The sequence below is a fragment of the Cucumis melo genome, chromosome 2 (assembly GCF_025177605.1).
Source record: "Cucumis melo cultivar AY chromosome 2, USDA_Cmelo_AY_1.0, whole genome shotgun sequence".
In the NCBI taxonomy this organism is placed as follows: Eukaryota; Viridiplantae; Streptophyta; class Magnoliopsida; order Cucurbitales; family Cucurbitaceae; genus Cucumis; species Cucumis melo.
This window is the reverse complement of record NC_066858.1, coordinates 13,501,901-13,529,076: the sequence shown is the minus strand read 5'-3', so window position 1 is coordinate 13,529,076 and position 27,176 is coordinate 13,501,901. Positions and strand designations below refer to the sequence as shown.

Below are 27,176 nucleotides of genomic sequence, written 5' to 3'. Positions count from 1 at the left end.
CTTAACGTGGAAGTGACAACTATGGACTCTTTTTGAGTTTATCAGGAGCTTAACATGTTCATAAATTACACTTTATAAACACTTTTTATACATTTTGGAAACAGTTGTTAGAGTCAAGCCAAACACACTTGAAATCAACAAAGTTCTCATAATCCAAAATTGAAGAAGCTCCAATTATCTCCTACTAATATTGCTCAATTATAAACACGAAGATTCAATTCAAATAAGAATTGATTGTTTGGTAGTGATTTTAAAAATAATAAAAGTTACCGTTTTCAAAATCATATTTAAAAATCTTTTAGTTTTTTCTTTCTTAACTTGACAATTGGACCAAATTTGGAATATAGTTTGTACTAGCTTTAATAACTAATTCAATATCCCAAACATCCTTACACTCTTAAGTAAATCAAACACGAAAGAGATGCTAAAACCAATTTATTTCTGATTCAAAAGACAAAATGAAATTACAAATTACTAACTTGGAACCTTGGGAAACAGACTTGGAAGAACAAGATTCTGGTCTACAAAGGAAAAGAGTGTAGAGAATGAAGCGTTATGAAGCTTCAAAATCAAGTTTTCCAAAATTAACATTTGGCTATAAACAAGGTTTATAATAAGCCATTGCATAACCATGACACTTACAACTGCTCTGCTGAAACCCTACAACAGAGCTTCTGGTGCTTAAAAACCTTTGACAATAAGACAGAAACCAAGGAATCCAAATGAAACTTTCCACACCAACGAAGAAATTGATTTGATCCGTAAAGAGTTAGCATCATTCTTGGAGCGGCCGTGGTGAATGTCGTTCGCACCGCCGTAAACTGCTTTTGCTCGCATAACCGTCGCCACAGCTGCTCCACCATGTAATTCTTCACTGCCCTGTAAATCTGTGGATCCTACGACACTTTAAATTGATTAGGGAAAAAATGTTTTTCGAAAAGTTATTTCTTATTTAAACGATGTTTGGGACATTGAGTTATTATTATAGTATGTATTTGCAATGCATACTAGGTAGAAAATAGAAAATAATAAACACTGTACCAAGGAGAGAATGAGTAGAAAATAATATGAACTTTGAAAAGTAGTAAATATTGTAGTAAAAAGGTATTTTAAACAATAATAGTAGTTGAAGCTCCAAAGATGGACTGAGCTATAATAACTCATTCCACCAACTCCAAGTTGGTAGTTCGTTCATCTTAGCAGCACAAAGTTTTTTAAAAGTTATTTAAGTGCTTGTCCGACACTCTAATTTTTTCTTTTTTTTAAAGTGACTTATTTTTAACATCAAACACATGAAAAGCTAAACCAAACATGCGCCTCAAACCACTCAAGTGAAAAATTCATAAGATAGTTAGATTTGTTACCTTTTCTGGGCCTCCCCTGCTTCAGCTGCTTATTATGATCATCAGCTTTGGTAGTGAAATTGGTTTCGCATAGGCAAAATGGAAGAAGATAGAGGCAGAGAATGGAGAAGAGGAACAAAATCAATAGCCCTTTCTTCATGTGGATTGGTTTTGATATTCAAATTCAATCTTTCTTCAATGAGTAAACGAAGGGCTGAAACTTCTGTTTTTAAACACTAGAAAGAGCCAACAGTAGCCCCTATAAAGTGTATATAGCTTATAGAGACATATATGGGTTGGAATGTATACTCAAAATAATGTTCTTTTTTTTTAGGAAAATTCATAAAAGAATTCTAAACATACTTCTTCTTAGGAAATTTGATGTGTGGCTTAAAATGGACTCCTTTTCTTGTAAGTTCTTCTTCAAAGGTAAACGAGTCGTATATGAGCATTTAGAACTTTTAATCAAGTGTACCAATTAAGTTAGAATATAATAGACTATGACTTTTCATCTTAAGGATTGCATTATTCATAAATTCTAGGAATAGAGTATCACCGACATGATATTATTAGAATATAACATCTGTCTAATTTCAAGTAAAATAAGCAATTTATCTAATCTTAGTGTACGTTTTTTTTTTTTTTTTTTTCTAATTTTAAAAAGGTATCTAGCTTTTGAATCTTTTTATGTATTAAGTATTAAGTAAAGAACATTACATAATAGTTATGTAAAACAAAAAATGAAAATGTGTGTAGACACAACCTGAAACCTAAAGTAAACTGATGCGGAGAGATAATGATGATGGACAGAAACTTAGGATAGAAAGTGCTTTTGTATAATAACCCAATAGAGAAAGGAAGAAGATAGCAACAAATTGTTGACAAGGGCTTTTAAAAATCATTTTTATTTAAACTCCTTGAAAATACATTTGGCCAAAATTGTATAAAAATTATAGTTTAAATATATTCAACTCCTTAAGTTTTAATAAGTTAATTAATTTAAAACTCTTTATTATAATTACTTTTAAAAATTATCTAGACTACTTTAAATATTAACTTTGCAAAATGCATGGTTAAAGTAAATATATGAATAGATTTCAAAACAAATTGTGTCGAAGAGTCGAAATAAATTCATTTATGAAAGTTGAGGATTTATTTATTTAAAGAAAGATAGTGTTTAATTGATACAATTCTAAATTTCACATATATTTTTTCAAATGAAACGTAAGAGAGAGTGTACATTGATACGATTACAAAAGTCCATAGTATAAATCGATACATTCCATGATCTAAATAGATAAATCCTCTCGAAATTTATAAGTATAGATTGATATTACTCCTAAATTTGATTTTTATTATTTCATGAGTTAGAATATATATATTTTCCATTTAAAAATGAAGTAAAAATAGGAGAAAAAAATAAAAAAAGAAAAAAATTTGTGCTTTTAATATGATTCGAAAGTGATAAGGTTCTTGAAGAGATATTGGAGAAGGAAAAAGGAAAAGGTGTGTTTGAATTAAAGAAGAAGAAGAAGAAGAGATGGGAAAATATTGCTTTGATCAGATGATAAAAAGAATATAATTCCTTTCCTCTCATATTGTTCCCCAAATCAAAATTCTATTCCATTTATTTTCCCACTACAACACAAAAAACCTTTATAGCAAACAAAAAACAAAGTTCATGATCAGACCAAACAAATCCCCATATCCTCTTCATTATCAAAATTGAATCAACAAAACCTTTTGCATACAATGGCAGTGAAAAGAGAAAAAAACATTACCCCTAGATTTCTTCATCATCGATGTGAGTTAAAACAAACTAGATTATGCAGAAATGGACCAAAGAATTCCGAACCAAATGTACAACAAAGAAACCGTCGGAAGACAACCACGGGAGGAATAGCTGCGATGCCAAGCACGTAGGTGATTGCGTCTTCGACGTTTCCGAATCGAATCACGATTAGATCTCAAGCGTTTGAGAGAGAGTCTAGTATCGGCGAGTTGATCACGACGATGCGCTTTGGTATTGTTTCGAGCTGCTCTTTGGTTGCTAAGAGGTGGAGAAAGATGTGGATCGGAGGAAGGGAGGCGTTCTTTGTTGATTGTTTGTTGGGGAAGATTGGGAGGAGTTGGTGAATCTGTTTGAGCGAAGATCGAGTTGAGTTGTGAGGCCAGAAGAAGAAGAAGAGGCGCCATTATTAAGAGAACATGGAGGGGTTTAGGATCAGCCATGGATATGAATTTATGAGGGAATGAGAACGGGAATGGGAAATCCATTGAAAGAAGAAGGAAAGGAGAAACATAAAAAGGAGGAGACTAATATTAGAAGGGTTTGAATTTGAAGCTTTTTTCTTTTTTCGTTCAAATTTGTATAATCCATTCACAACCATATAAGATCAGCCATGGATATGAATTCTTTTGGTGCAGTTTGGTTTTTGATTTGTGAATCAAATGCTAAATCAAATCGACCTATTAATACTATATATAAAATTGAACGGCTCAAATCAAACAAACAATTTGCATGAACACGATCGATTGTTTTTGCAATTTGATCCCAACGAGCTTTAAGTTTGTGTAACAAAAATTAAATGAATTGAATGGAGCATCGTATAAGAGTCAAAAATTCACAAGAACATCGCAAACACAAACGCTATGTTGAAACAAATCAAAGAGCCGACATTAAAGAACGACGACGACATTTGGGCGGACGACGACGAAGTCGAACGACCTGCAGTTACGCCGGACCGAACTCCTCTTTTACTAATGATCTTTCCGGCCAAGGAGGTGTCGGAACCCTTGTCCCCTCGCCGATTAGAATTCTGGCCATGATCGGTAGAGGAGATGGCTGCGAGAGATTCAGAGAAAAGGAGAAGAGAAATTAGGGCAAGCGGAAGTAAGAAGCGCTGAATTGCGGCCATTGGAGGATTGATTAAGAGAAAGAGAATCGATTGAGGTAAATTTTGTGAGTGAGGGTATAGATTTATATATGTTTGAGGGTTATTGAAATTGGGGGAATTTTACAATCGTAAACATTTTCCGGGAAAATATGAGATTTTCTTAGTTCTGGGAAACTTCGTTTTGTTGCTTTTGAATTTCACCACGAAAATCATTATGTTCAAATTTGAAAAACAATTTTATAATTCGTTCGTAGCAGTTGGTAATTGAAAATTAAGAAGTAAGAAGACGTGTGTTTCAATTGAGGAAAGTCTTGTGATTGTATATGGTCAACTTTGAAGTCTTTAAATTTAGGGAAATATCTTAAATGTCATTTGCATATATTTCATCCTAATTTGTATGAATATTATTTAATGGTTAAATTAAGAAGAAGAAGAAGAAAAAAAAAAAAGACAATAATCAGGTTAAATTAATATATTGCGATTGACTAATGTCCTAAGATGAGGAGAGTCTTTGTCATTCTAAATGGGAAGGAAGAAGTGGTCGGTCAAGCATTAAATGATAAAAAGTACATATTATTTAGCCATTGATTATCATCAATTTGAAAACGTATGACATGTACATCACAAACCAAATAGGAAGATTTGTTCATTACAAAATTAATTCTTCTAAACTCCAAAAATACACGTCAATCAAAATCAACTTCTATTGAAATTGATTAAATAACGATGTGAATATATTTTCAAAAGTAAATGAACATTTTTTATCTACAAAACTTTGGTTTCAATTTTGAAAATATACATAAAATGTTAAAAAAAAAAAAAAAAAAAAAAAAAAAAAGAGAGAGAGAGATAGTAATAATAATACAAAATAAGTAAATAAAACAAAGAAACAAAGGAGATATATAGTAATTATCATAGGCTTAATTTGGAAACGGGGTCTAAGCAATTAGAAAACTCCGGACAGGATCTAATATGAAAGAGCATTTAAATCCCAAGAGATCAATCAAAGGTTCATTTCCTCGAACTATGAAAGGGAAAAAGAATAGAAAATTGATGTGGAAACTAGCTCAATTTAATAGTAAACAAGTCCCAAATAAAAATAAATAAATAAAAAATGACAGGATTCAACATTTTCTTAAAAAAATATATATATAAAAATAACAGGATCCCTTGAAGGGAACACTCTTTGAGTTATTCAGCCATATGATTTAGCCATGTTTGAGAGAGCAAAATCCATGGCATTATGGGGTTTGATTTTCACTCTCAATAAACATGCTACAGACTCCGGAAACAAAAAAGAAAAAAATATACAACTCAATTAAAATTACCTGTTCTTTGTAGGCACCTTATCAGATAATGAAAAATACATGTGTGGTCATGTGATGAAGGCAAACGAAACGGAGCACGCTGCAACAAAACTAAGTGCGACAAGTTTCATCTGATGCCTGTAACTAGAACAACTTGAAGCAAATAAGACTTGCCTTCTTAATATGCCAGACTTCGACATTCCTCGATATCCGATGCCAATGAATCCAATAATCCTTGCCCAGACATATTAGAGCGGATAGTTTGCAAGACAGCATCAAATACATCTTTCCTGAACCTGTCATCTTCCACCTTCTTAATGGCTTCTTTCACCACCTGAAAATCTAAACACCGGGATAGAACAAGTTTCCCAATTATCTCACCAAAATTGATGGGCGCTTTTGGCAAATCAATACCTGCGTCATGGAGCATAGACGCATATCCCAAACATCCAGTTTCAATATCACCGGTTGTAAAGACCTTCTTGGAGAATAAATAGTCAAGAACCTTTACAACTGCTTCAACACAGGGTGGGCTTTTCTCTAGAGCCAAGGAAATGGCTTCTTTTACTACCTCAGGGTGGTAAGCCGGTGACATGAGTTCTTCCACGCACTGTAAAGCTTCATCCAGAAGCCGGATACTGAAGTATTCTTCAAGAAGGGAGAGAGTTTTCTTTTTGAGTTCATCTTGTTTTAAAGATGTGACTGGAGCCTGTTGTCTCTCGGCCGGTGAAAGAACTGTCGGTGCTGTAACAGGTTTATGAACCTGACCAGAAGGCTCTAATCCATGCCCAAAGTTAACAGGACGAGTAGTAGATCCACCTGCACCCTGACCTTGCAATAGAGCACTAGTCTTATGACTAATGAGCCCACCGGTACCTTGGGGCAGTAGCCTTGCATTTAATGTTGGTGCTTTGCCAACCAACGGTTGACCACGTCCAGCAGACTGGATACCAGATCCATCTGCCCCCCTTGTTATAGAACGAGCCCTAGGTACCTCCCAATTGTCATTATCCATACCTGGCATACCAGGCATCTTCCTCGTTCCTGGCATCCCAGGCATCATGCCCCCAAAACCAGGTCGATTGATAGGAAAGCCTCCAGGGCTAGTGTTGCCGGCAGAACCAGATGCAACACGACTATTTCTGATATTAACAGTAGCACCAGGGCGTAGTCCCAGATTCTTTTCTGCCTCTGAATGTATTTCAGTTATAGTTTTGGCTTTAACCTGTAGGAAGAAAAGGACAGGACGAAAGCATTAGAACAAAAGATCTAAAATTCTGTTGGACCCACCAGAAAAAAGAGCGAGAGATCGAGGGTCTACCTCCTCACGCCTAGGAACCCAATTGTTAGCACGCAGATCAAGAACATCACGGACCATGAACTTCAATCGTGGGGCCAACTGAGTGTGTGTGGTCAGTTCTTTCAATCGGCCAAAGTACATGTCATTAATACGTCGTGATTTAGTGTTCTCGTCTAGCTGCTTACCTATGGTGTTAAAGAATTGACAAATTGCCTCGACATTTTCTTCGGCAGGACAGGTTTTGTTATCTGGTCCTAGAAGTTCCTGATACAACACAAAATATCAGAAATTGCAGCATTTTATAAAATTTTATGGAGGGGTGAAACATCAGCAATAATACTGAGATGCTTTAAATAAAGACCTGGACAATGTGGTGAACAATCTTCTCAGGCACCATCTTTTGCTTTAGAAGCTCTCCAATCAAACGAATATTTCCAAGAGTACGAAGTTTCACAAGTCTGTCTTTATCTCTGCGCTCACTCTCTTGCTCAGGGGCAGTCATCTGCCTAACCTCTTCCCTCAACTTGTCTGCACCTTCAAAAGCCTCCTGACAGATATTTAGGAGGACTCGTTTAAAAGTAATTTCCCTGCCACCAGGTTCATCAGATGGAAATTGAGGTAGCTTCTGATTCAGATCGGAACACAATTGAGCATACATGGGGCAAAATGTGGGCTCAAGAACAGCCTTGTCAAAAATGAGTGAAATGACATCCTGCATTGCAAGCAATGTGAGATTGGGAAATAAGTAATACCACCTAGAATCAAGCGAGTGGATGAAGAATGAAGATAACCTTCAAAATATCAGCGGAGGTGATTCCAGAGTCAATTAGCTGACCCTTGAGGAGATCGAACTTTTCTGGTGTTAACTTGTTCAATATCCTGCATGATCAAGGCAATGCATCTCAAGTACCAAAATAATCAATAGTTAACGAAGGTTTTTGAAGCATATGCCTCAAAGGTCACCAGCGATTTTCAAACACTGATCTTGTAAAAAATGAGGCACTAGACCTGCACCTTGAGCCTAGGCGCATGTCCAAGAGAGTGTTTTAAAACAAGGGCTTGAAACAGGGCGTTCTAAACATTTTAAGATATTGAATAAATCTTGATGTACTTGCACTAAGAATTTATCCTATTGACCAGGACTTTGATACAGGTAATGGCATAGAATGCCTAAGCGTGAAAAGATCGAGTGATCATTCATTAATTACAACAATACTCAAATCCAATTCAGAATTATAAATGGAAGCCAAAAAGAGAATATACAAGGATAGTTGTGATTTGTGAAGAATATGTATTACCCCTTTACAGTCTTCAAGACACGATCCTTATCAGAGAGATTTCCTCTCCTAGCTGACCATGGTACCTCAGCTTTAATTAATGCAGGAGGTGCTCCCTAAATTAAGTAAAGTAATGTGAACTAATTAGATATAGGGCTTTCAGAGTAGCATTTTAAAAACAAAAATGAAGTGGAGTAAAAAGGGACCAAAGCATAAGGGCCCTGCACGTAAGTTGTTTTTCCCCCGGTAATTCAGTCAAGAAAAATATTTGGTTTGTCTGAATCATGCATTTTTAAAGAAAGACAAGAGAAAAAAGAATTTTCAGTGAGATAAAATGAAACAATACGTGGACATGCAAAAGGCTCCCTTATAAGAAGGGCCTCCAACCATGCATAACCTACCTATAGTGTAATTACGAAAAAAAATTGAGATCGAAGCCCACAAAAAACATGAAAGTAAACAAGGGACCAAACACACATTTATCTTGTCAATGATTTTGTAACAGCAGAACAGCTTTATATATGGCACATCATTTTCGAAAAAAAATGTCTTAGACTAAAAACATACAGCTCACATAAGAAGTTTTCACTTAGGTCAGTTATCAAAAGTAAAATAAATTGATTCAAAGGGATTGCACAAGAAGTAGAGCTAACAAGTTGTCAGAATAAACTACATACTTCAATATGTATATCATAAAATTTACTGAGACAGACTATGTACAACTTCAATGCAAATTGATTTTAGATGATGTTTGTGATCTTGTTTGAAATAAAAGTTGAGCAAAGATGTTTTTATCTGAATGTACACACATTTCAACCATGTAAACTAGTGAAAAATACAGGAAGAAATACAAAAATTACCCCTTGGTTAGAAGTGGTTCGGGTCCAAGATGAGTGAGAATCTTGACGATTCAAGTTGTTTGCATCTTGCTGTCTAGAGTCAAAATGACCACCAAAATCTCTGTCTCGATTTGTTTCCCTGGACCTCTCCTCTCCGGACGCAGGGAATTGGGCAGAGCGCCCACGCCAGTCACGATTATCAGGCTCAGAATACCGATTCTGAGATTGATTGAGTTGCTATAAACAAGAACAGGGAGATGTTAGAGTCCTGCATTCTACGTGTTACCCTTAACAAGTTTGAAGGGAGACATGTGGTTGAGAAAATCATTTGGTGCAGATAAAAAAATTTTAAATTTAAACTAATGACCTCTTATGTAAGAGAGAGAGAGAGAGAGAGAGAGAGAGAGAGAGAGAGAGAGAGAGAGAGAGAGAGAGAGAGTAAATCAATCGACTGAACAAACAACAAATACTTACATTGCTCTCTCCACGACTCCAACTTTGTTCCTCGCCAAAAATTTCCACATCAATTTCCCGTTTAATTTTTAGTATATCATCTGGAACTTCCACACCCTTCAAGAAACAAGAGAAATCGCCTGATTAAAAGACATTAAAAGACAGCTCCGCCATTTTCGACAAATTCATAATGTCTGTCTTCCAGAGAAAGTATCAATAAAAGTATACAAAACGGAAGACAGTGATAGAAAGAAGTATCAATACAGATAACTGTGACATTGAAATATTTAAAACTAAATAGCAGCTGTCAGTGCTTTTTCTTCATTTAGGAGGAGGCAAAAGAGACAGATAAAAAAAAGGAGGAGGCAATGCCAATGAGACAAGAATCATAGCTAAAAGAACAAACAAATGAGAGAAAATGCATATCAATCAAAATATCCGAAGAACAACCAGAAGTTAAAAACTTTCATTTGATTATCAATTCAGCTTACGAGAAATTCACAAAAAGGAAGTAGACACATGCGCCACAAAGACTGAATGAGAACATAATGTTTACCTCCCGAAGCTGCAAAAGCTGATCTCGGGTATATCGAACACGCTCACGACCCTCAAACCGTGAATCTCCACCCTACAAAAAACAAACAATGGGAGTTAAAGTGACGCCCACACAAAATTCAAAAAAGCAAAAAACAAAAACCGCAACAATTTCAATCAAACATTTTGGACAATGGATCAATTCAAGAGGAAATTAAACCTAATCAACTTGGACGATTCGATTTCAAAATCCCAAATTGTAATCTTAACCCACAGACCCAAGATCCAAATGAAAGAAGGCGAGTTAGTGAAAATAGAACCCAAGAAAAGAGGATGAATGGGACGTACCTTTACAGAAAAAGAAGCGGAAGAAGCGGCATGGGGACGAAGGGTAGGGAGATCAGAGGAAAAAGAACCGAAAGCAAAAGAAGATGAAGAGGATGAAGAAGAAGATGAAGATGAAAGGTCAAAGCGAGGACCAAGGAGTCTAGGACGACCGCCACCAGGTCTCAAGCTTAGAACAGTTTGATCACCTTTCTGCATAACTCGATCTATGGGCGAAGGAGGAAAACGCCGCCGCAAAAACGAAGAAGAAAAGGGTGGGAAAAAGAAGAAGAAGATTGAGAGGGATTGGATTGGATAGGGATTGAGATTTTTGAAAGAAGGGAAGTGATTGAAGGTTTTTGGTTTTTATGGGTTTCTCTCTCGACGAGGGAGAGAGAGAGAAGAAGAAGAAGAAGAGAGAAAGCGATGAACCGGTTGCGGGAAAAACCCTTCCTTTTCCTTTTCCTTTTCCCACTCTATCTTCCACTCTCAAGCACTCCAATCCTTCTCTTTATTTTTTTTACCCTTCGTAGACATAAATAAAGAAATATGAATTTGTGAACAAAATATTGATTCCTATTTTTCTAATACAACAATTGCGACGACAAAAGATCGAACCACCTACATTAACGATGTTCATATAACCTTATTCTTTAAAATACTCTAAGAGTAGCCCATTTGAATTTTTTTTCTTATTCTTTGATCGATCGCTTTCCATTCTATTGTTGATTTTTCGGTCTATGCTCATAACTACTTCCACCTCAATAATTCATATCTTAAACTTTTGAGCTTTTGGAAAATAAAGATTGATTTTATTTTATAAATATCGAAATATATGAGATAGTTATATTGTAATTATTAAAAATTAAATCATATGTTTTTTTTTTTTTTTGTATCGCACGGTTACATTAATATATGAATATATGAGAGAGTTTTATGTTAATGGTAAAGATTAAATCAAAGATTTGACTTTATAGTTAGGAAAAGATTTTAAAAAAATAGTAAAATACTTAACATATTTATAAAATATAGCAAATATTTCATGAATCTCTTAGGTAAGAGACAAGAAAGATTTTGTTCTATTGTTGATGTTATCTATAACAATTATATGAAAGCAATTTTAATAATTTTAAAATCACTTCCAAACATACTTTAGAATTCAAAAATTCAGTGGTTATATAAATATAATTTTTATATTTAATAGAATTCTCGATGGCTAATTCTGTGTTTAGTAAATAAAATTTGTAATTTTCAAATTTAGAACACTTATAGACTTCCTTTTGTATCTATTGATGTCAGTCATTGATAGACTTTCTATCGGCAATATAATATAAAACTTTATTATATTTAGTAAATGTTTTTAGTTCATGTCTAAATTTGAGACACTAAATTTATGATTTAAATTAAATATGATATTTTCAATTTTAAAAAGTACAAAACTCCACCCCATTTTGTTGAACTTTTTTCAACTGTTGTTAGAGTGTGAGCCTATTGTCTATTCCATTGAAGACTTGAAGTCAAGTTATGCCACGGCTTTGTGATTTATTTCTACGTGTTGTTTTGGATTGGTTCACCCAAAATTTGAATTCTCATTTGAGTTATGATTATAATTATAAGACTGTTTAAAAGTATAATAAAATGAATAAAAAATGTTTACAGATATCATAAATTTTTATTTTTAATCAATAGACAACCGTAGATTGCGACTACGATAGACCATTATTGCAATATATCATTGATAGACTATGATATGTGAAACAACAATTTTACTATATTAGTCAGAACTCGGAAGGCATAAGAAGCCATAGAAAGGCTTTTCAAATTTCAATTCAAACATCGCACACAATATGAAATAAAAGTCCATCTAACTAAATTGTGTGCCACTTTGTTGAATGTTATTGAAATGGAGGAGAAGCCTTTGATGTGAAATTTGTTATTGTAAGTGAACTCACCAAAATTGGTCAAATAAGACATAGAGACATTTCGAGAAATATGTGATTAAGTACAACCTAAATTGCACCTAATCATTATTCTTACAAAAACCACCTTCACCTATCTCTCCCTCTAACCCCCTAAATTCTCGAACCTCAAAACAGCGAGTTACATGACATATCAACATTGAGTTTGAGAACATTTCCTACCGATAGGAAATCACTTAGTCATCCCCATTTACCAACCCTTGAAAGGTGAGAGTGAGCAAGTAATGTTATTGAAGTTTAGAATCTTATGGGTTCAACAAATTTGCTTGTCAACAGATGGGGTGGTGGCGCAGTTGGCTAGCGCGTAGGTCTCATAGCTTAAGTGTGTTATCCTGAGGTCGAGAGTTCGAGCCTCTCTCACCCCAAGATTTTTTTTAAAATTTTCATGGACTTATTGGGGCCCAATTATTGATGGGCCATAACCTCCCCTCAAGGCCCATGATGTTGGATTGATGGGAGAGAATAGTAAAATGAAGGAGGCGAAGACAAACCAAAACCACAATGGTGAATTGTGTAGAGTATATTTTGTGTACTTAATTGAATGCTTTATAAATGCGATATTTTATTGTTATCATTATTATTATTTTCCGTGATCGAATTATTTTGTTCCAACCATGAGATTCTATGTTAAACAAATGAGTATGATTTTGTTCATTATCTTGCAGTTGAGAAGGACGAAATTTACTTGCAAACACCAAACTTGTTTATTCTTTCAGAATTAATTCTAGTTTTGTATCCTAGGAATAGGAACTCCTGCTAATTTGATATAATATATTTGTCAGTAAAAGTAAAACATACTTTTTTTAGTTAAAAGACAACATTTGAAAGGGAAATTTTTTACTTTTTAATGGATGTTACGTAACTTTTACCCATTGATATTTGTTATTCAACATGCTAAATTCTAATACATTTTAACTTCTAAATTCACATGTGGTAGTATTAAACCCAACTCAACACTCTACATTTGAGTTCAAAAGACCTAAGTTCGTAGAGTTAAAAGACAATGATATTATCCATTTTGGATATAAAATTCTTAACTTCGTTTTTGGTTTCATCCGAAAGTCATCAAGCTATGAATCTTCCACTCAAATAGTCATCCATTCTTGTTTACTCTATAGATCAAATCACTCTCAACTAGGCCAACTTCTCTTCACCGAAGGTCATTCCTTATCCAATTTTCTCATGCATAAATCACCATGACTATAACATCAAGGCATAAAAACACAATTTTGTGCGAGGAGCAATCTCTAGTACCACTTGCTAAGGATAACAACCAACCAAATATTTTCACTAATCGTATGATATTGTTTACTTTAGCCATAAACCCTTATATCTTCTATCTTGGTTTCACTCAAAAGGTCTATTACTATTGAAGATAGTTATTCTCACTTATACACCATGGATATTTTACAACGTGTGACTTTGAGTAAAGTACCAACCATATACATGGAAACAGAATTGAACTTGAACTGAACCATGCAGGACTTCTCTAGAGTGTACATGCATGATGACCCTTCAATATCTCTGCCATTTCCATTACTTCGCTTTTCTTGCAGGTAGAAAGAATAAGCCAGAGAGGTTCTTGTAATGGAAGCATTGCATAAAGGTTAAAGAAAATTTTCAAAAGATAAATAGATTAAAATTAGGAAAAAAAAATTACATCTACAGAATCCCGCTAAGAATTTAAAGGGTGAATTTACATGCGGGAGAAGACTGGATATGAAAGAATAACTCTCATCTTCTTCTTCAGTGAGGGTAAAGAAATAGAAATAGATGGGTTTTGTTGTTAGCTTACTTAGCCTAACCGTCTAAAACTGGGAGACATTTTCCAATCCTTGTTTCATTTGTATGAGATGTGTCCACAAACTCTGCTCCTCAACCTGCTTTCAAATTGCATATTGTTACTTCTATTTGTAGAGTTAAGTAATAAGATTCAGTTGTGCTTGATGCAATTACTGTTAGTTTCAAGCAAACCGGATTTTTGTTTCCAATGACATTCCAATTAATAGTGAAAAGTAATTGAATACCTATAAATAGTTAAAATAATAATTTAAAATCAATCTTAATAGTTTAAAAAACGTGTTAAAGAATGTATAAATTGATTTTGGGTGATTAAAGGTATATTTCAGAGTAGTTTTAAAAACATGAAAAAAAAGTAACCCTTCGAAATTAATCCCAATCATATCTCGTGAGGAATGACTTAGACTTGCTTAACAAAATTCATAAAATTTGGACAATAACTTTATGTATTGGCTTCAATGAGATTTGTGGGACAGTAAAAAGTTTCAAATCAAAGATTAAGAGAATAGTCCATTCGTCAATTTATACGACCGTGAAATATATCATTCTCACCTGCAAAGCCGCTCTTGATGCTAACAATGCTATACATTCATCAAGCATAGCTTTTTCTTGGGCTGCGACAATAGTAAGTTCAAAAACTAACGTCTGCATTACCTTCACCTGGAAAGCAAATAAGAAGATGAACAGAAGACAACAATGATTAGTACAGCGGACAAGAGGACTCCCAACCAAATAATTGACTCTAATGTATACCGAGTCTGTCAAGTATAAATTATAAATATCTAACTATTGCTCATCCAAACATCAGAAAACAATTCAATAAATCAGACTTTCAATGCCCTAAAAGACGTACAAAGTACAAGACAAAGCCACTTCGTGATGAAAAACAATACAGATATAAAAATGAAAACGGCAGGCGATATAATGTGGAGCATTTTCACGACACAAATAACGACAAAATTTATTAATAAATCAAAGTTCCTAGCCACTTTATTTGTAAATCGTCCATATGATTTGATATTTCCTAGAAAGGAGACAGTACAGCAAATTAATTCACTATGATGGATGATAAATTGTCGTGGAATCCATGAGCCAAACGTAATAAATTACGTCACCTGAAGATTCCAAATAGTATGTATCTATAGCAATTATTGGGGAGATGATAAACATGATTATTATTATAATTTTTAATATTCGTAACATGTAGATTTCACAGGATACAATGCTAACTGGTTGAGGGAGGAATACAAATCAGAGGTAATTTGTTGGATGGCAAAGTTTTAGATACTTGCAGCATTAAGTTTATCTCCTCTGGCTATTATGATCAGAAGCATTCTTATTCACAAGAAGTAAGAACACGCATTACATTATAAGCTGAAAAGATTGGTCCATGTCCATAAAAGTTGCAAGGCTCTTCATTTCAAGGAAGATGTGGAGGAAAATATTAAATATTGATAACATTGAAAGAGGAGTTATATTTAAGTATACCCTTGGGAGTAAAAAGCAAATGGAGGATCCCATTGCCTGCATCACCTCAACGGCCGAACAAATTGCACCTTTTAAAGAACCAGCATCTGCCTGTAAATAAGCAAGTATTTTCAGTTACCAATATTTGGCTTCCTATAATTATAGCAAATTACTAGCCAATGTAGCATACTTTAGCCCCTCCAGTAACTGGAACACGAAGAGTGCTCGACTCCAAATCATCTATGACACCTGATAAGGATTGATTATGACTTCTTTCAAGCAGAGCCCATTCGTTGAGGCACCTCATCTGCATCAATCACATGCAGCATAAAAATCACACCATTTCGGTGAAGCATATGAGAGTAGACGGTTGTTCAAGCTTCAAATAAAAGTGGGAGGGGAATTGTAACTACAAATTCAAAGGACTAGACAGGCTCTGGTTTAATACATTAATCACAAAAGAAAAATGAAATATATTTCTCAAAGAAAATACTTGACCTAAAAACTAACCCTGTTAAAACATTTGCTGTTAGTTATGCGTCTATTTTGATGGAGAAAAAACATGTTCCTTACTCTGCTACTCGAAGTTGAAATTTTATGCTAAAACGTTATACATTACTATGTGAAACATAGAGGTTCAAAGCACATGCCAAAATACCTATTGCAAAGGTTTCAGGTTTTATTCATAATCCTTACACCATGGCTGGCAAGTACAATGCCAGAAACTAAATCACATCACATAACAAGGATTTTCTTTAAAGCTGTCCAGGCAATTATCATGTTATATAAATCGAGCACCGCCTATACTCAAAACTGAGTATTGCACTGAAAGTATAAAGGTACCATGCTATACAGACTATGATAATGATATATAATAGCTTTCAATAATTTAGTCGTATTACTTGATCATTCATAATAGAGATCAATTTGAGCTCTTGCTTCAGCTGTTGGAGATTGATCCTTTTTCTGATTACTGAATCCCAAAGATTTAATGTGGTATTCCATACGCCAAGAAGAGTTTTCTGCACCAAAGCACAAAAGTTATTAATCTTTAACTTGCACTTTCAGTATACTATCTGAGCACAAGAAAATATACGAACAAACTATAGCAAAGATTAAATCATCGCAAGTAAAAGTAATCACGTCTAGTGCCAACAGAGCACATGGTCATTTCTAGCCAAAAACGGGTTTATAATCAAGCAAAATGTCATGCATTAAAAGTTAAAACCCTACCTCTGCTATCACCTCCTGATTACGGAGGACAACCTCGGCCCGTGCATTAGCACATCTCCACTGCAGATGTCTATTATATAGAAGCCGTAGCTTATGAGCACCTTCAATGTAGCTTGCCGTCTTCTTTCCCTTCTTATAATCTGCTATGAAACTAAGTACAGAAGTTGAAGCATTGGATTGAGTAGAATTTGAAGGTCTAGTTCGTGATGAACTAATTCCCTGAGGAGGTGGAGTTGATGGTCTTAAACGAGATGGACTAACTCCTCTACCAACAGAGGATAATACTGTGGTCTTGGAAGGTGAAGATGGACGTGGGCAAAGAGTAGGCGAGTCATATCTCCCAACTCGGTTTGCTGTTATTTTGATGCCTGCCAAACTTGAAGAAACGACCTTGTTAGCTGCAGATTCCTGCATTGAATTGTCATTAGCTGAATTTGCCTCAAATTCTTCCCTACTCCTTCTATCAACGTATGATAACCTCACAACACCACTGGTGGATTTCTGTGAAGGTTTGTTCACAATCTCACCAGTAGTTGCCCTTGTAGAAGATAAACCACTTCCTCGGAGTGGCTTATGTAAGCTTGGGACTTTTTTATCGGTGAGATCCACAGTACAACTCAATGAATTGGAGGATGCTTTCGCACCAACTCTACTTGGCCATCTCTGATGATCTGCGAATTGAGTCCGTGACCCATCAACTGGCTTGGAATTCTCTAATTGATCGTACCCATTTTTACCTCTAAGAGGACTCTTCTTTCTTTCTGGCGTGGGCTTCCGTGAAACAGTTTGCGTTTCAGCTTGTTTAGATGAGAAATTAGACGAAGGCCTCAGAGTTCGATCAGAAGGAGAAGATAACACGGGTTTTTCCTTCTTACAAACAGGAATGGAAATTGTATCAGATTGGAATGAGACGCTCAAACTTCTCATCGTAGAGGGCCACAAACTCTCAGTTCGACCACCAATCATTCTTTTCGAAAGCAACTGTACATCTGCAGGTGTACCATGAATTGGTGTGGCTGGGCTTGGAGGAGAAGGGGGTGTGGAGGGTCGCTTCCTTTCTGCTGATTGAGCTCTTTTAAGAACCAATTGGGAAGATGCAGAAACCGGCCGCGTGATGCTTGGTGATGGGCAACGCCGAGGTCCAGACAACGATGAAGGTGAAGACGAGTTGTTCTTGGAACGCGAGGGAGATCGTGTGATAACTTCATTGTTCTTTGCTGCAGGACCCAACGGTTGTCTTGGCGTCGCTGCTGCTGATTCTACTGTGTGCTTTCTAAATGCCCGCGCCGATTCGCATACATCCATCCAAACTATTGAAATCAGACCATAGCGATAGATTTCTTCACATAACTACACAATTTGCATTCCCTTTAATCTGGAAAAAACAGCAGTCACGAAAAGAAAGATCCCTTTCCCTGCATTGTATCAGCCACCACAAATGCACAGTTAAAAGAATGAAAAAAAAAAGAAAGGAATAAATCAACGTCAAAGTAAAGAAATAGAAACGAAAGACTAGCCAACATACAATTCTATACTACAGCAGGAAAAGATCAATAGAACGGCGAACCTGGAATTGAAACACTAAAACTAATGTAAACTCGAATATGATTAGTTCCTAATCAAGCAATGCTCCCAACCCAAGTTAGATCAGGACACCGAAAGGAAGAGGAAGACAAGGTAGGGTAAAAAAAGGGCTACTTAAGAAAAGGGGAACTGCCATAAATTGCATCAACGTCTAATTGTTACGGCTTTTGATTCGGGTTGCTTTGACACAAATGGCATTTACAGAGTAGAGGTCCCCTCAGAAGCGCTCGAGCAGGAGGATAGAGAGTGTGGGCTTTTGCAGGATAAGAATGGGAAGTGGAACTTAACTGGAACTTATTTGGCTATATGGATAGTTGGGGCTGAAAACATGAAAGATTTCGTACATTCCCATTCTCAATTTTCTTCACTTTCATCTTCTTCTGTGCAAACTTCTCTCTTCATAAAGATCCTTTCATTAAAAACAATTCTGAAACTTGTAAAAGTAAAGAAGTCGCATTACCCAAGTTTCTAAATCAGAAATAATACTTCTAGGTCTATGGGACCAGGTGAAATTGAAAATGTATCATTCAACTCCAACTGTCAATGTTTAATTAGAAAAACAAAACAATAATAATAATAAAAAAAATCAACTAATACACCATTGAATTTGCTTGTGAGCAATATTAAATTTTCTCTTACACAAAATGGTGGATATCCACGTGCAAAGAGAAGAACCTTTGTCCGTTTAGAGAATTTACATGGCCGTAATAAATGGAAATATTAATTACCAAACCAAAGTCAACACGAAAGAGAAACGCATTGAAACAAAAATTAAGATTTATTATGGTTATGTGCAAAGATTAGAAAATAACGAGGGTTTTAATATTCTCCTCTCCTCTTTACAACTTCCATAATTCGACTGCGGCTATCAATAAATGCCAATGAAATTTTCAAGGGTTTTGTGAAGGAATCCCTTCTCAGTACTCGAATTTCGACAGATTCGTGCATCTAATACTGCAGACCGGCCTACGCTGAGCCCTTACTGTTCATATAAATCTCTCGACAGAAATTTCAGAGATCTTGCAGAGAGGAATATAAATAATAAACCACGAGACATACTCGAATTTCAGAAAATACAAACACGACAAATAAAATTCAGTAATTATACTCTTCAATTTCCATCTTTTTAAAAAAGATCTAACGCCTTTTACGGATGATTCACGAGAAATACTTCAAACTTATTATAGAAAACAAAATACAGTATCAGCTACTCAAAAGAAAAGAGAGAGAGAGAGAGAGAGAGAGAGAGAGAGAGAGAGAGAGAGAGAAGAGAATCAAAAAGAAAAACCTCGCAGAAACATTCCAAATCGAATTGGATTCTCGGAATTCAATGAAGACGACATTAAAGAGTTGAAGTAAAGAGTTCTCACCGATACGGCCAGAAGCAAACACGCGGTGAACCGGAAAAAGCTGGCGGAGGGAAGCAATTTCGAACGGGAAATCAGAGGAAACAAGAGGGAATTCGATGGGAGAAATCCGTAGTGGAAGGAGAAATAAGGCGTAGAGGGGTTTATGTTTTCAGCGGGCAGAGTTGACGGAGTTGAGATTATCGAAGAACTTTGAAGAGAGGGAGAAGAAAATGGAAAAGCGCGAGAAAATCAAAATCAAAATCAAAATCAAAATTAGTTTTATTCATTAATAAATAATTAAAGGGTTTAATTGAAAAACGAGAAAACGGTTATAATTAGGACTTTAGAGATGGTGGGGTCCATTCGAGACAGTTGCTTTCGCGCCACCTCCTTTTTTCTTAATCCTTCACCTTAATTAATTATATATAATATCCATCCATAACCTATTATTATTATTCTCTAATTATAATTCTTCTAACATAGGTCAAATTAATCCCAAAGTATTTTACAAATACAGTAAGATGATAGATTGAGATACATATTAGTAAATATTTTATTAGTGTCCATCATTTGATAGACGTCTGTCAATGTCTATTGTTATTTATAGCCGATAAAAGTGAAATTTTGTTATATTTGTAAATATTTTGATTTATTTTGTTATATTTGAAAATATTCATATGAAATTACTTCTATCGATGTTTTTATATATGTATAAAAGTGTTTTTTTAAGTAGAAAACAACAAAGGAGAAGTAAATCATTGGTCGCTAACACATTTATCTGTTGTTGGAAATGACTTGGACTCTTAGTCCATGGCAAAATAACATAATGAGAAAAAGTAGTATGTTGTTTTTGAAAATCTTGAATTGTTCAAGGGATTAATATACAAAGATTTATACGTGAGTTTTCCAAATTGCGGTTGTGGCTAAATAGAAACTTTTCCTACACGGATGCATCGTTACTTATTCGGTCGAGTTTAGGTAGCCACTCTCGCACATAAAAAAAAAAAAAAAGAAAAAAGTTCTTACTACTCTTTTCTTCCATTTACCACAAAAAAAATCACAATTTTATTAATGCTTTTCGTGGATTGTTTATTTCTTGAAAAGTTATCCTTTTATCTCCGTAAATTGAAATTGTGTTTGTCTTCTTTCATGTCTTGATTTGTATTTGTTCTATCATATGTCAATTGAGCTATACTAACTTTAACATATATAAAAAAAATTAATAATATACAAATGGATCAAGAACATATAAAATAAAATTGTTATATCAACTCGTATGTACATTACCTAATTTGTTAGCTAACATTTTTTTAAATTCAAATATGTAAAGAATCAAGGGGAAAATGGTATTGATTTCTTACTATTGTTTAGTTGGGTGGGGGACCTAACTCTTAGGGCATGGGCAACCATTAATTGTAACGAAACAAAAAGAAAAAATGGTACTAAAGTAAAACAAAAGACTATGATGCACTTGTTCTTTCGTTCTTTCAAATCAAAATAGGGAATGAAAGGAGCATATACATATATAGTTATTTGTTCGAGGAGAAAATTTTTAACTAGAAAGTTTCATTTAAATTGTTAGTTTGAAATAAATTTCTATTTCTTATAACTTAAAAGAAAACGAAATTATTATTTTTATTTATTTTCAATTTGAAAAATGTTAAAAATATAATTTATAGTTCATAGCATAACAAAGCATTACAAAGAAATAACTTCATATACTAGTTCTATGTTCTAGAATTGTAACAGCAGTAAGATTTTAGTTTCTTTTTCAAGAAATTAGGGAGAAAATAACTTTTGTCTTAAATTTGGTAAGCTTTTTCGATTTCACTAAACTTGACCCTAACCTTACATAATCACTTAAAAATTAACGTGTGTATGAATTGTCTTTCCAAATGTTTAAAAGTAGACAAAAAGAGTGTTTAAATCACTTAAAAAGTCAATCGAAACAAATCATGAACTCGTAGTACTTACTAAAGTCTAACGTTAAATAAGATACCCTCTTTGTTTTTTTTTTCCCTAAAAAGGTGTTATAGAGAAATGAATGGAATGGGACAATTGTTAGGGACAAAACCAAAATTTAAGTAAATAAAAGGACAAATGGATGTGAGACACATAAATGTTTGGGGCATAAGGAGGTGGAAGATGGAGATTGGAAGAGATTTGGGGCAGCACATCATCATGTCATATTCCCTATCCCCCATTCCTCAAAATTCTCTTATATTATTCAATTGGTTTTTTTTTTTAACCCAATTCCCCTTTGTCCTTTTGTCTCTACTTTTATCCACCAACACCATTAATAATGTCTCTTCTCACCAACTTCTTCTCCTCACTTACGTACTTTGAGGTTTACTTAGCTTTAATTAGGGTTTCTACCATCATCATCCATAATAAAATTCAACTTCTATCCTATACTTTTAGGATATGGGATATAAAATATGTCCTCGAATAATTTCATTTGACCGATGAGTTTACTTTTAGTATCATCTAATCAAAAGATTTTATACATCATTGAAACCAGTTATTTTCTTTCATAAACTTATATTTATTCCTCTATTTAATTGATGTGAGATTTTAATTACATTCTCATCCGACAAAAACAAAGGACGGAAAGTAAAACTATTTATAAGTTTGTAAATCTCGTCGTTAGACTTTAATTATACAAAATCAATTGAAAATTTGAGTCTTTATTATTACTTGTTAGTAAGTTCCATATGCACGTATATATAAATGAAATATTTTAAATAAAAAAATTATTTTAAGTAACAAAACAACTTAAAATGTTACGGATATGACAAAATATCATTGCCTATATGCAATAGATTAATATATGTTTATCATGACACAAATGGTAGACTATCACACATAGACAATAAAATTTTATTATATTTATGAATAATTTAATTCATTTTAATATTATATGTATAAAAAAAACATCATCACATAGGATATAATATATGTTATTTTAAATTATCATAAAAAAAAAGTTTACACAAAAATAAATAATGAGGGATGTAATGAGAAATTATTAATAGTTGGAAAAGATGGGGGGGGGGGGGAAGTAATATAATATTATTAAATTTCAAAATGTAATTCTTTATGTAAGAAAAAATAATATTAAAAGGTGTGCAGAAGCTTCTTTTTTTCATTTTAAGTTTCATTTTATTTATTTGGTTTAGAGGATATTTTAGGAAGGATTACGTCACGGAGCGATGTCGTGGCGCACATTCATTGGTTGGAAAATGTTGCCACCGTTATGTTGTCAACGTGGCCGCCAGCCAATAAATAATGGGAAAATCCCTTTTGACTACGGAATAAGTCTTCCTTTTGTTGACCAGACGAAAGGCATTACGTGTCAAATAAATTTTAAGATTCATGATTTCAACGGTCAGGATTAAATTAAATCTTCTAAACAGAAATTTTCTTTTCTTTGGTTTATAAGTAATTATATTTTCAAGTTTCAACTCTAAAATAGTCCTTTTTTTTTTAATTGAAAAATAAATAAGAAATGCATTTAAGAATAAATGTGCAAATGAAGAAATCATAGTTTATATCTTCTCATCTTATTTGAATATATTATATAAATATATGTTTCTTCTTCTTCAAACTAAAAATAGAAAAACTATTACACATTACATTATCTAAAAAACAATACTTCTTTGACATTTGACAATTGGCTCATAGTCTACTATCATAATTAAATTTTTTTTTGTCTATTTATGTATATTTTAGGATTGCACTTTTAAACTTTCAATTATAAAATTTTAAATCTTCAAACTATCATATAAACGTAAAAATCAAACTCTCGAGCTTTTTACACCTTCAAAAGTTGGAATGTTTAATTCTTATGACCAATAGTTAGGCCACAATTGTTACTTAAGCATCGATTTTTGCAAACTGTGTGTTTGGGAGTGATTTTGACTATCTATCTATATATATATATATATATATATATATATATATATAACTCATTTTGTGATGTAAGAAAACTTAAGAGTTAATTGGGTAATTAGGCAATATTTTAGGTTAATTTCTTTTTTACCCCAATTGTAATGGAACTCTATAAATAGGAGTATTCTTCTCTTGTATGAAGCATATTAGTTATTGTAATAAAATATCCACAATCTTCGTTCTCGGAGGATTTCTACTTGAGGTTACTTAGGCTACATCATTTTCCCTTCAAATGATGGTGTTTGGCACGAGCCAAAATTGATTTGAGAAAAATATTTTCTAATTGATTTTGGAAGAATAAAGTGATTGATGATTACTAGCCAATCACTCCCAAAATGGTTATAATTCATTTTTTATTTAAAAGATTGTTGGTTAATCATTTGTGATTTGTTTAAAAAAATTAATATTTGAACAAAAAAAATGATAGACAATACCTCTAATTAAATGAATAAAATAAACAATTATATGCTTTGAATTTTCTTTCATTGTCTATATATACATATATCAATTACTTATATAAGAATTTAACAATAAAATAAATACAAATAGATATTTACCACAAACATTTAGTCAAATAATTATTTCTCAACTCAAAAGTACAATCATTAGTTGGTAACTCTAAATTAACTTTTAGAAAACCAAACATAATAATTGAAAATCACTTTATTAAGATTTCGATACCAAACATAAATTTGACAGTTTAAAATCAACTTACCTATTTTTTTTTTTTCTAAAATCAATACCTCAAATATCACTCCCAAATACACACCCTTATACTATTAAATAAATTATTTTGAATGTGAATCGAAAAAGAAAAAAAGGAATATATATATATATATATATATATATATATATATATATATATATATTAAAAAGGAGGGGGAGAAAATGAGTTGGAGTGAAATAGAGAGAGCATGTGGGTGTGGAGATATATATATGTGTGTGATGAAAAGTTATATCTACATCAAACAGCTGGCTGCTGCCCCTAACTATGCTTTAGCTGCACCAATACTCCATTCCCTTCGATTCAATTATCAATGTATCCAAATTCCAAAATCATAAACTATATATCTTTTTTTTCTTCAATACATATTTTATATATATATATATATATATATATATATATAGTTACATAAAGCTAGCTACTTTTGAGGGCACTTTGTAATATTATGCATACTGAGAAAGCTATAAATACTAAAAAACCAAAAACAAATTCAACTAAGATTATTAAAAATGAAATTGAAGATTTGTTATTACATAGACTCAACTTAAACAAATCATAGAGGGAGGTTTGTCCAAAGGAGTTAGCAATTGAGAACTCAAATCTTTATTTGGCCTAGCTAACTTGAAAAATGTTAATTTCGTTTTCTATTAACTTTTTATACCGTAGATTTACGAGTAATTCATAACTTTTCAAAATTAACTCTTTTAAAGTTTTAAATTTCACATTTGATCTTATACATTCTTTCGAGTGGAGAGGGCGGCTATGAAAAAAAAAAAAAAAAGAAAAGGTTAATTAAGAAGGGGGAGCTTTTGGCCAAAAGGTATGTGAAATAAATAAAGAAAGGGTACCTTAAAGTTAGCAGAATGAAATTGATTTTTGTGGAAAGTGAATGATAGTTGTAAAATTGTGATGTGGAGTGGAGTCGTTGTGAAAAGTAATGAGTTAAAACTCATCAAGGACAGCTTGGGTTTGGTTTAGTTAGCTCATTACAAATGGAACCCAACACTAAATTGGCTAATCATCACTTTCTTCTTTACATTTTCATATATATATATATATATTTTTGTTATCTTAGTTGAATAATTTTAGTTAAAATGTAATGAAATTGAATTATCGATTGTTAATTAAGATAGTTGATTAGTCGTCATTTATCTATAAAATTTCTTAACAAATTGTTGAAATCCATGCAAATAAAAATATAACATTTATCCATCAAACTCTAATTAAATGTAGCACGTCGATTTATGAATCAAATTTATAATTAAAAAAAATAATGGAATAAAAAAAAACATTCAAATTGTTATATATAATAAAAAAAATAACATTATGTTTTGTTTAATAATTTATTTAAAGTACTTTGTGATTCAATATAATGAAAATAAATAATATTTAACATTATGTTTTGTTTTTTGAAGGTTCAAAGTACCATTAATTAACTTAACAATCTAAATAATATAATAGAAAGCCATGATTAATTCAGCAATAAACGGCAAATTTGGTATAATTACTAAGAATATGCATTTTTATATATTTATATAATAAAAGCAAAATCATAGCAAATGAGTGATGTTCATAGAGACCACAAAGCACTCATTATCCATAATTAATTAATTAAACCATATCATTCAATTCCTAATCACTAATTAAAGCCAAACCCTTTACACCCTACAACATTACATCATTTTTCCTTAAAAAAAGCATTACATGACCATTTAATTAATTACCCATTAAAAGAAAACAATCACCAAACATCATTTTATATTGTTGTCAAAATTTTCAAGTCATATATAATATTTTATATCGAAGTAATTAACATTCATTGTTAGCTTCTCGTCAGTAGAATATCATCTCCTTTATTTGGTGTATGCACATAATGGAAATGGGATGGTGCGTTGCTTGGCCCGTGCCCACATTATCGTTTGAAGATTGATTTGGTTTATTTGTTTTTAATAATTTTTCTTCTAACTTTAAAGAGAAGTGATTAAATAGGATTGTTCCTTGTATTATTGAGGATATTCGTTCTACATCGTTTTTATTGAGGAAGTTTGTGGTTTAGGTTAGCTCTTTTATGAATTGGTTTCTCGAAACCTTCGTATTGGTAGTTGTTTTTAATCTTTCAAACTTTACCTATTATATCATTAATTGCTTTTATCATTACTATTGAATTTAAATATTGATTTTGCATGATGTGGTTTATGAAAAAGAAAAATTGCCTTACATATGGACTCATGTAATTTTAGTAATGAGTGCATGAGAATTAAGTTAATATTATATTAAATAAATTATACTTAATTACTTTATTATTTAATTGAAAGGGACCATACAACCAAATTCTAACATTTGAATTCCCTATACTCTTAATTGCAAAAATTGTCTCTTCTAACCCTTACAATTGCACTATTAAATTATTAATTGTCATAAAAATTGGATCCCAAACGAAAAAAGAAAAAAAAAATGTTGTAATTTATATAATTATATAAGATTCAATTTTGCCATTTATATAAGTTCGATGGTAGATAAACTTCATAATTTGTGGAGAAATAAAATAAGAGGTTGAAAATAAATAAAAGAGGAAGGAATATAAGAAAGAAAATAAAGGGAAGATTAAAAATGTCCCCACCCATAATAGTATAAGTGTCTCATGTGCTCAACTTGCACTCTACAATAACAAAACAAACATTTGCATGTCTCTCCATGTACCATTCTTTATTTCTTGTTTCTTTTTTCATTATTTGTTCATGTGACAATTCTTTGTCACAAAAGAATTATCAACTATATTTAAAGGGATAAATATATAACCCATACCCTAATTTGT

At 32.9% G+C, this 27,176-nt stretch overlaps 2 protein-coding genes, 1 long non-coding RNA gene and 1 other non-coding gene across 8 annotated transcripts; 1 reads left to right on the top strand and 3 right to left on the bottom strand.

Moving 5' to 3' along the window:
• Nucleotides 1-422: 422 nt before the first annotated feature.
• Nucleotides 423-4,533, bottom strand: LOC103487342 (uncharacterized). Of its 3 annotated transcripts, none has more exons than XR_007819056.1 (3): nucleotides 1,365-1,625; nucleotides 643-896; nucleotides 423-521 (listed from the first exon to the last, which is right to left on the bottom strand). It is a non-coding gene; the product is annotated as an uncharacterized LOC103487342 (long non-coding RNA). The 3 variants fall into 3 exon arrangements; XR_007819057.1 differs by having other exon boundaries at nucleotides 423-516; XR_537241.3 differs by having other exon boundaries at nucleotides 423-896; nucleotides 1,365-4,533.
• An 837-nt stretch (nucleotides 4,534-5,370) lies between these two features.
• LOC103487340 (eukaryotic translation initiation factor) lies at nucleotides 5,371-10,790 on the bottom strand. Its single transcript, XM_008445623.3, has 9 exons — nucleotides 10,299-10,790; nucleotides 9,973-10,044; nucleotides 9,438-9,533; nucleotides 8,985-9,200; nucleotides 8,146-8,240; nucleotides 7,639-7,726; nucleotides 7,209-7,559; nucleotides 6,869-7,111; nucleotides 5,371-6,772 (listed from the first exon to the last, which is right to left on the bottom strand). The coding sequence occupies exons 1-9, from the start codon at nucleotides 10,491-10,493 to the stop codon at nucleotides 5,726-5,728; spliced, it is 2,403 nt and encodes an 800-aa protein (XP_008443845.2). The 5' UTR covers nucleotides 10,494-10,790; the 3' UTR covers nucleotides 5,371-5,725.
• A 1,741-nt stretch (nucleotides 10,791-12,531) lies between these two features.
• On the top strand, nucleotides 12,532-12,618 carry TRNAM-CAU (transfer RNA methionine (anticodon CAU)). Its single transcript is given in 2 exon segments — nucleotides 12,532-12,569; nucleotides 12,583-12,618. It is a non-coding gene; the product is annotated as a tRNA-Met (tRNA).
• Nucleotides 12,619-13,860: 1,242 nt separating this feature from the next.
• LOC103487338 (AUGMIN subunit 8-like) lies at nucleotides 13,861-19,950 on the bottom strand. 3 transcript variants are annotated; one of them, XM_008445619.3, is made up of 7 exons: nucleotides 19,708-19,950; nucleotides 16,754-18,168; nucleotides 16,423-16,542; nucleotides 15,711-15,827; nucleotides 15,542-15,631; nucleotides 14,606-14,713; nucleotides 13,861-14,133 (listed from the first exon to the last, which is right to left on the bottom strand). In XM_008445619.3, the coding sequence occupies exons 2-7, from the start codon at nucleotides 18,056-18,058 to the stop codon at nucleotides 14,062-14,064; spliced, it is 1,812 nt and encodes a 603-aa protein (XP_008443841.1). In that variant the 5' UTR covers nucleotides 18,059-18,168; nucleotides 19,708-19,950; the 3' UTR covers nucleotides 13,861-14,061. The 3 variants fall into 3 exon arrangements, with proteins under 3 accessions (XP_008443841.1, XP_008443842.1, XP_008443843.1); XM_008445620.3 differs by lacking the exon at nucleotides 19,708-19,950 and adding an exon at nucleotides 18,321-18,775; XM_008445621.3 differs by lacking the exon at nucleotides 19,708-19,950 and adding an exon at nucleotides 18,279-18,297.
• Between the last annotated feature and the right edge of the window lie 7,226 nt (nucleotides 19,951-27,176).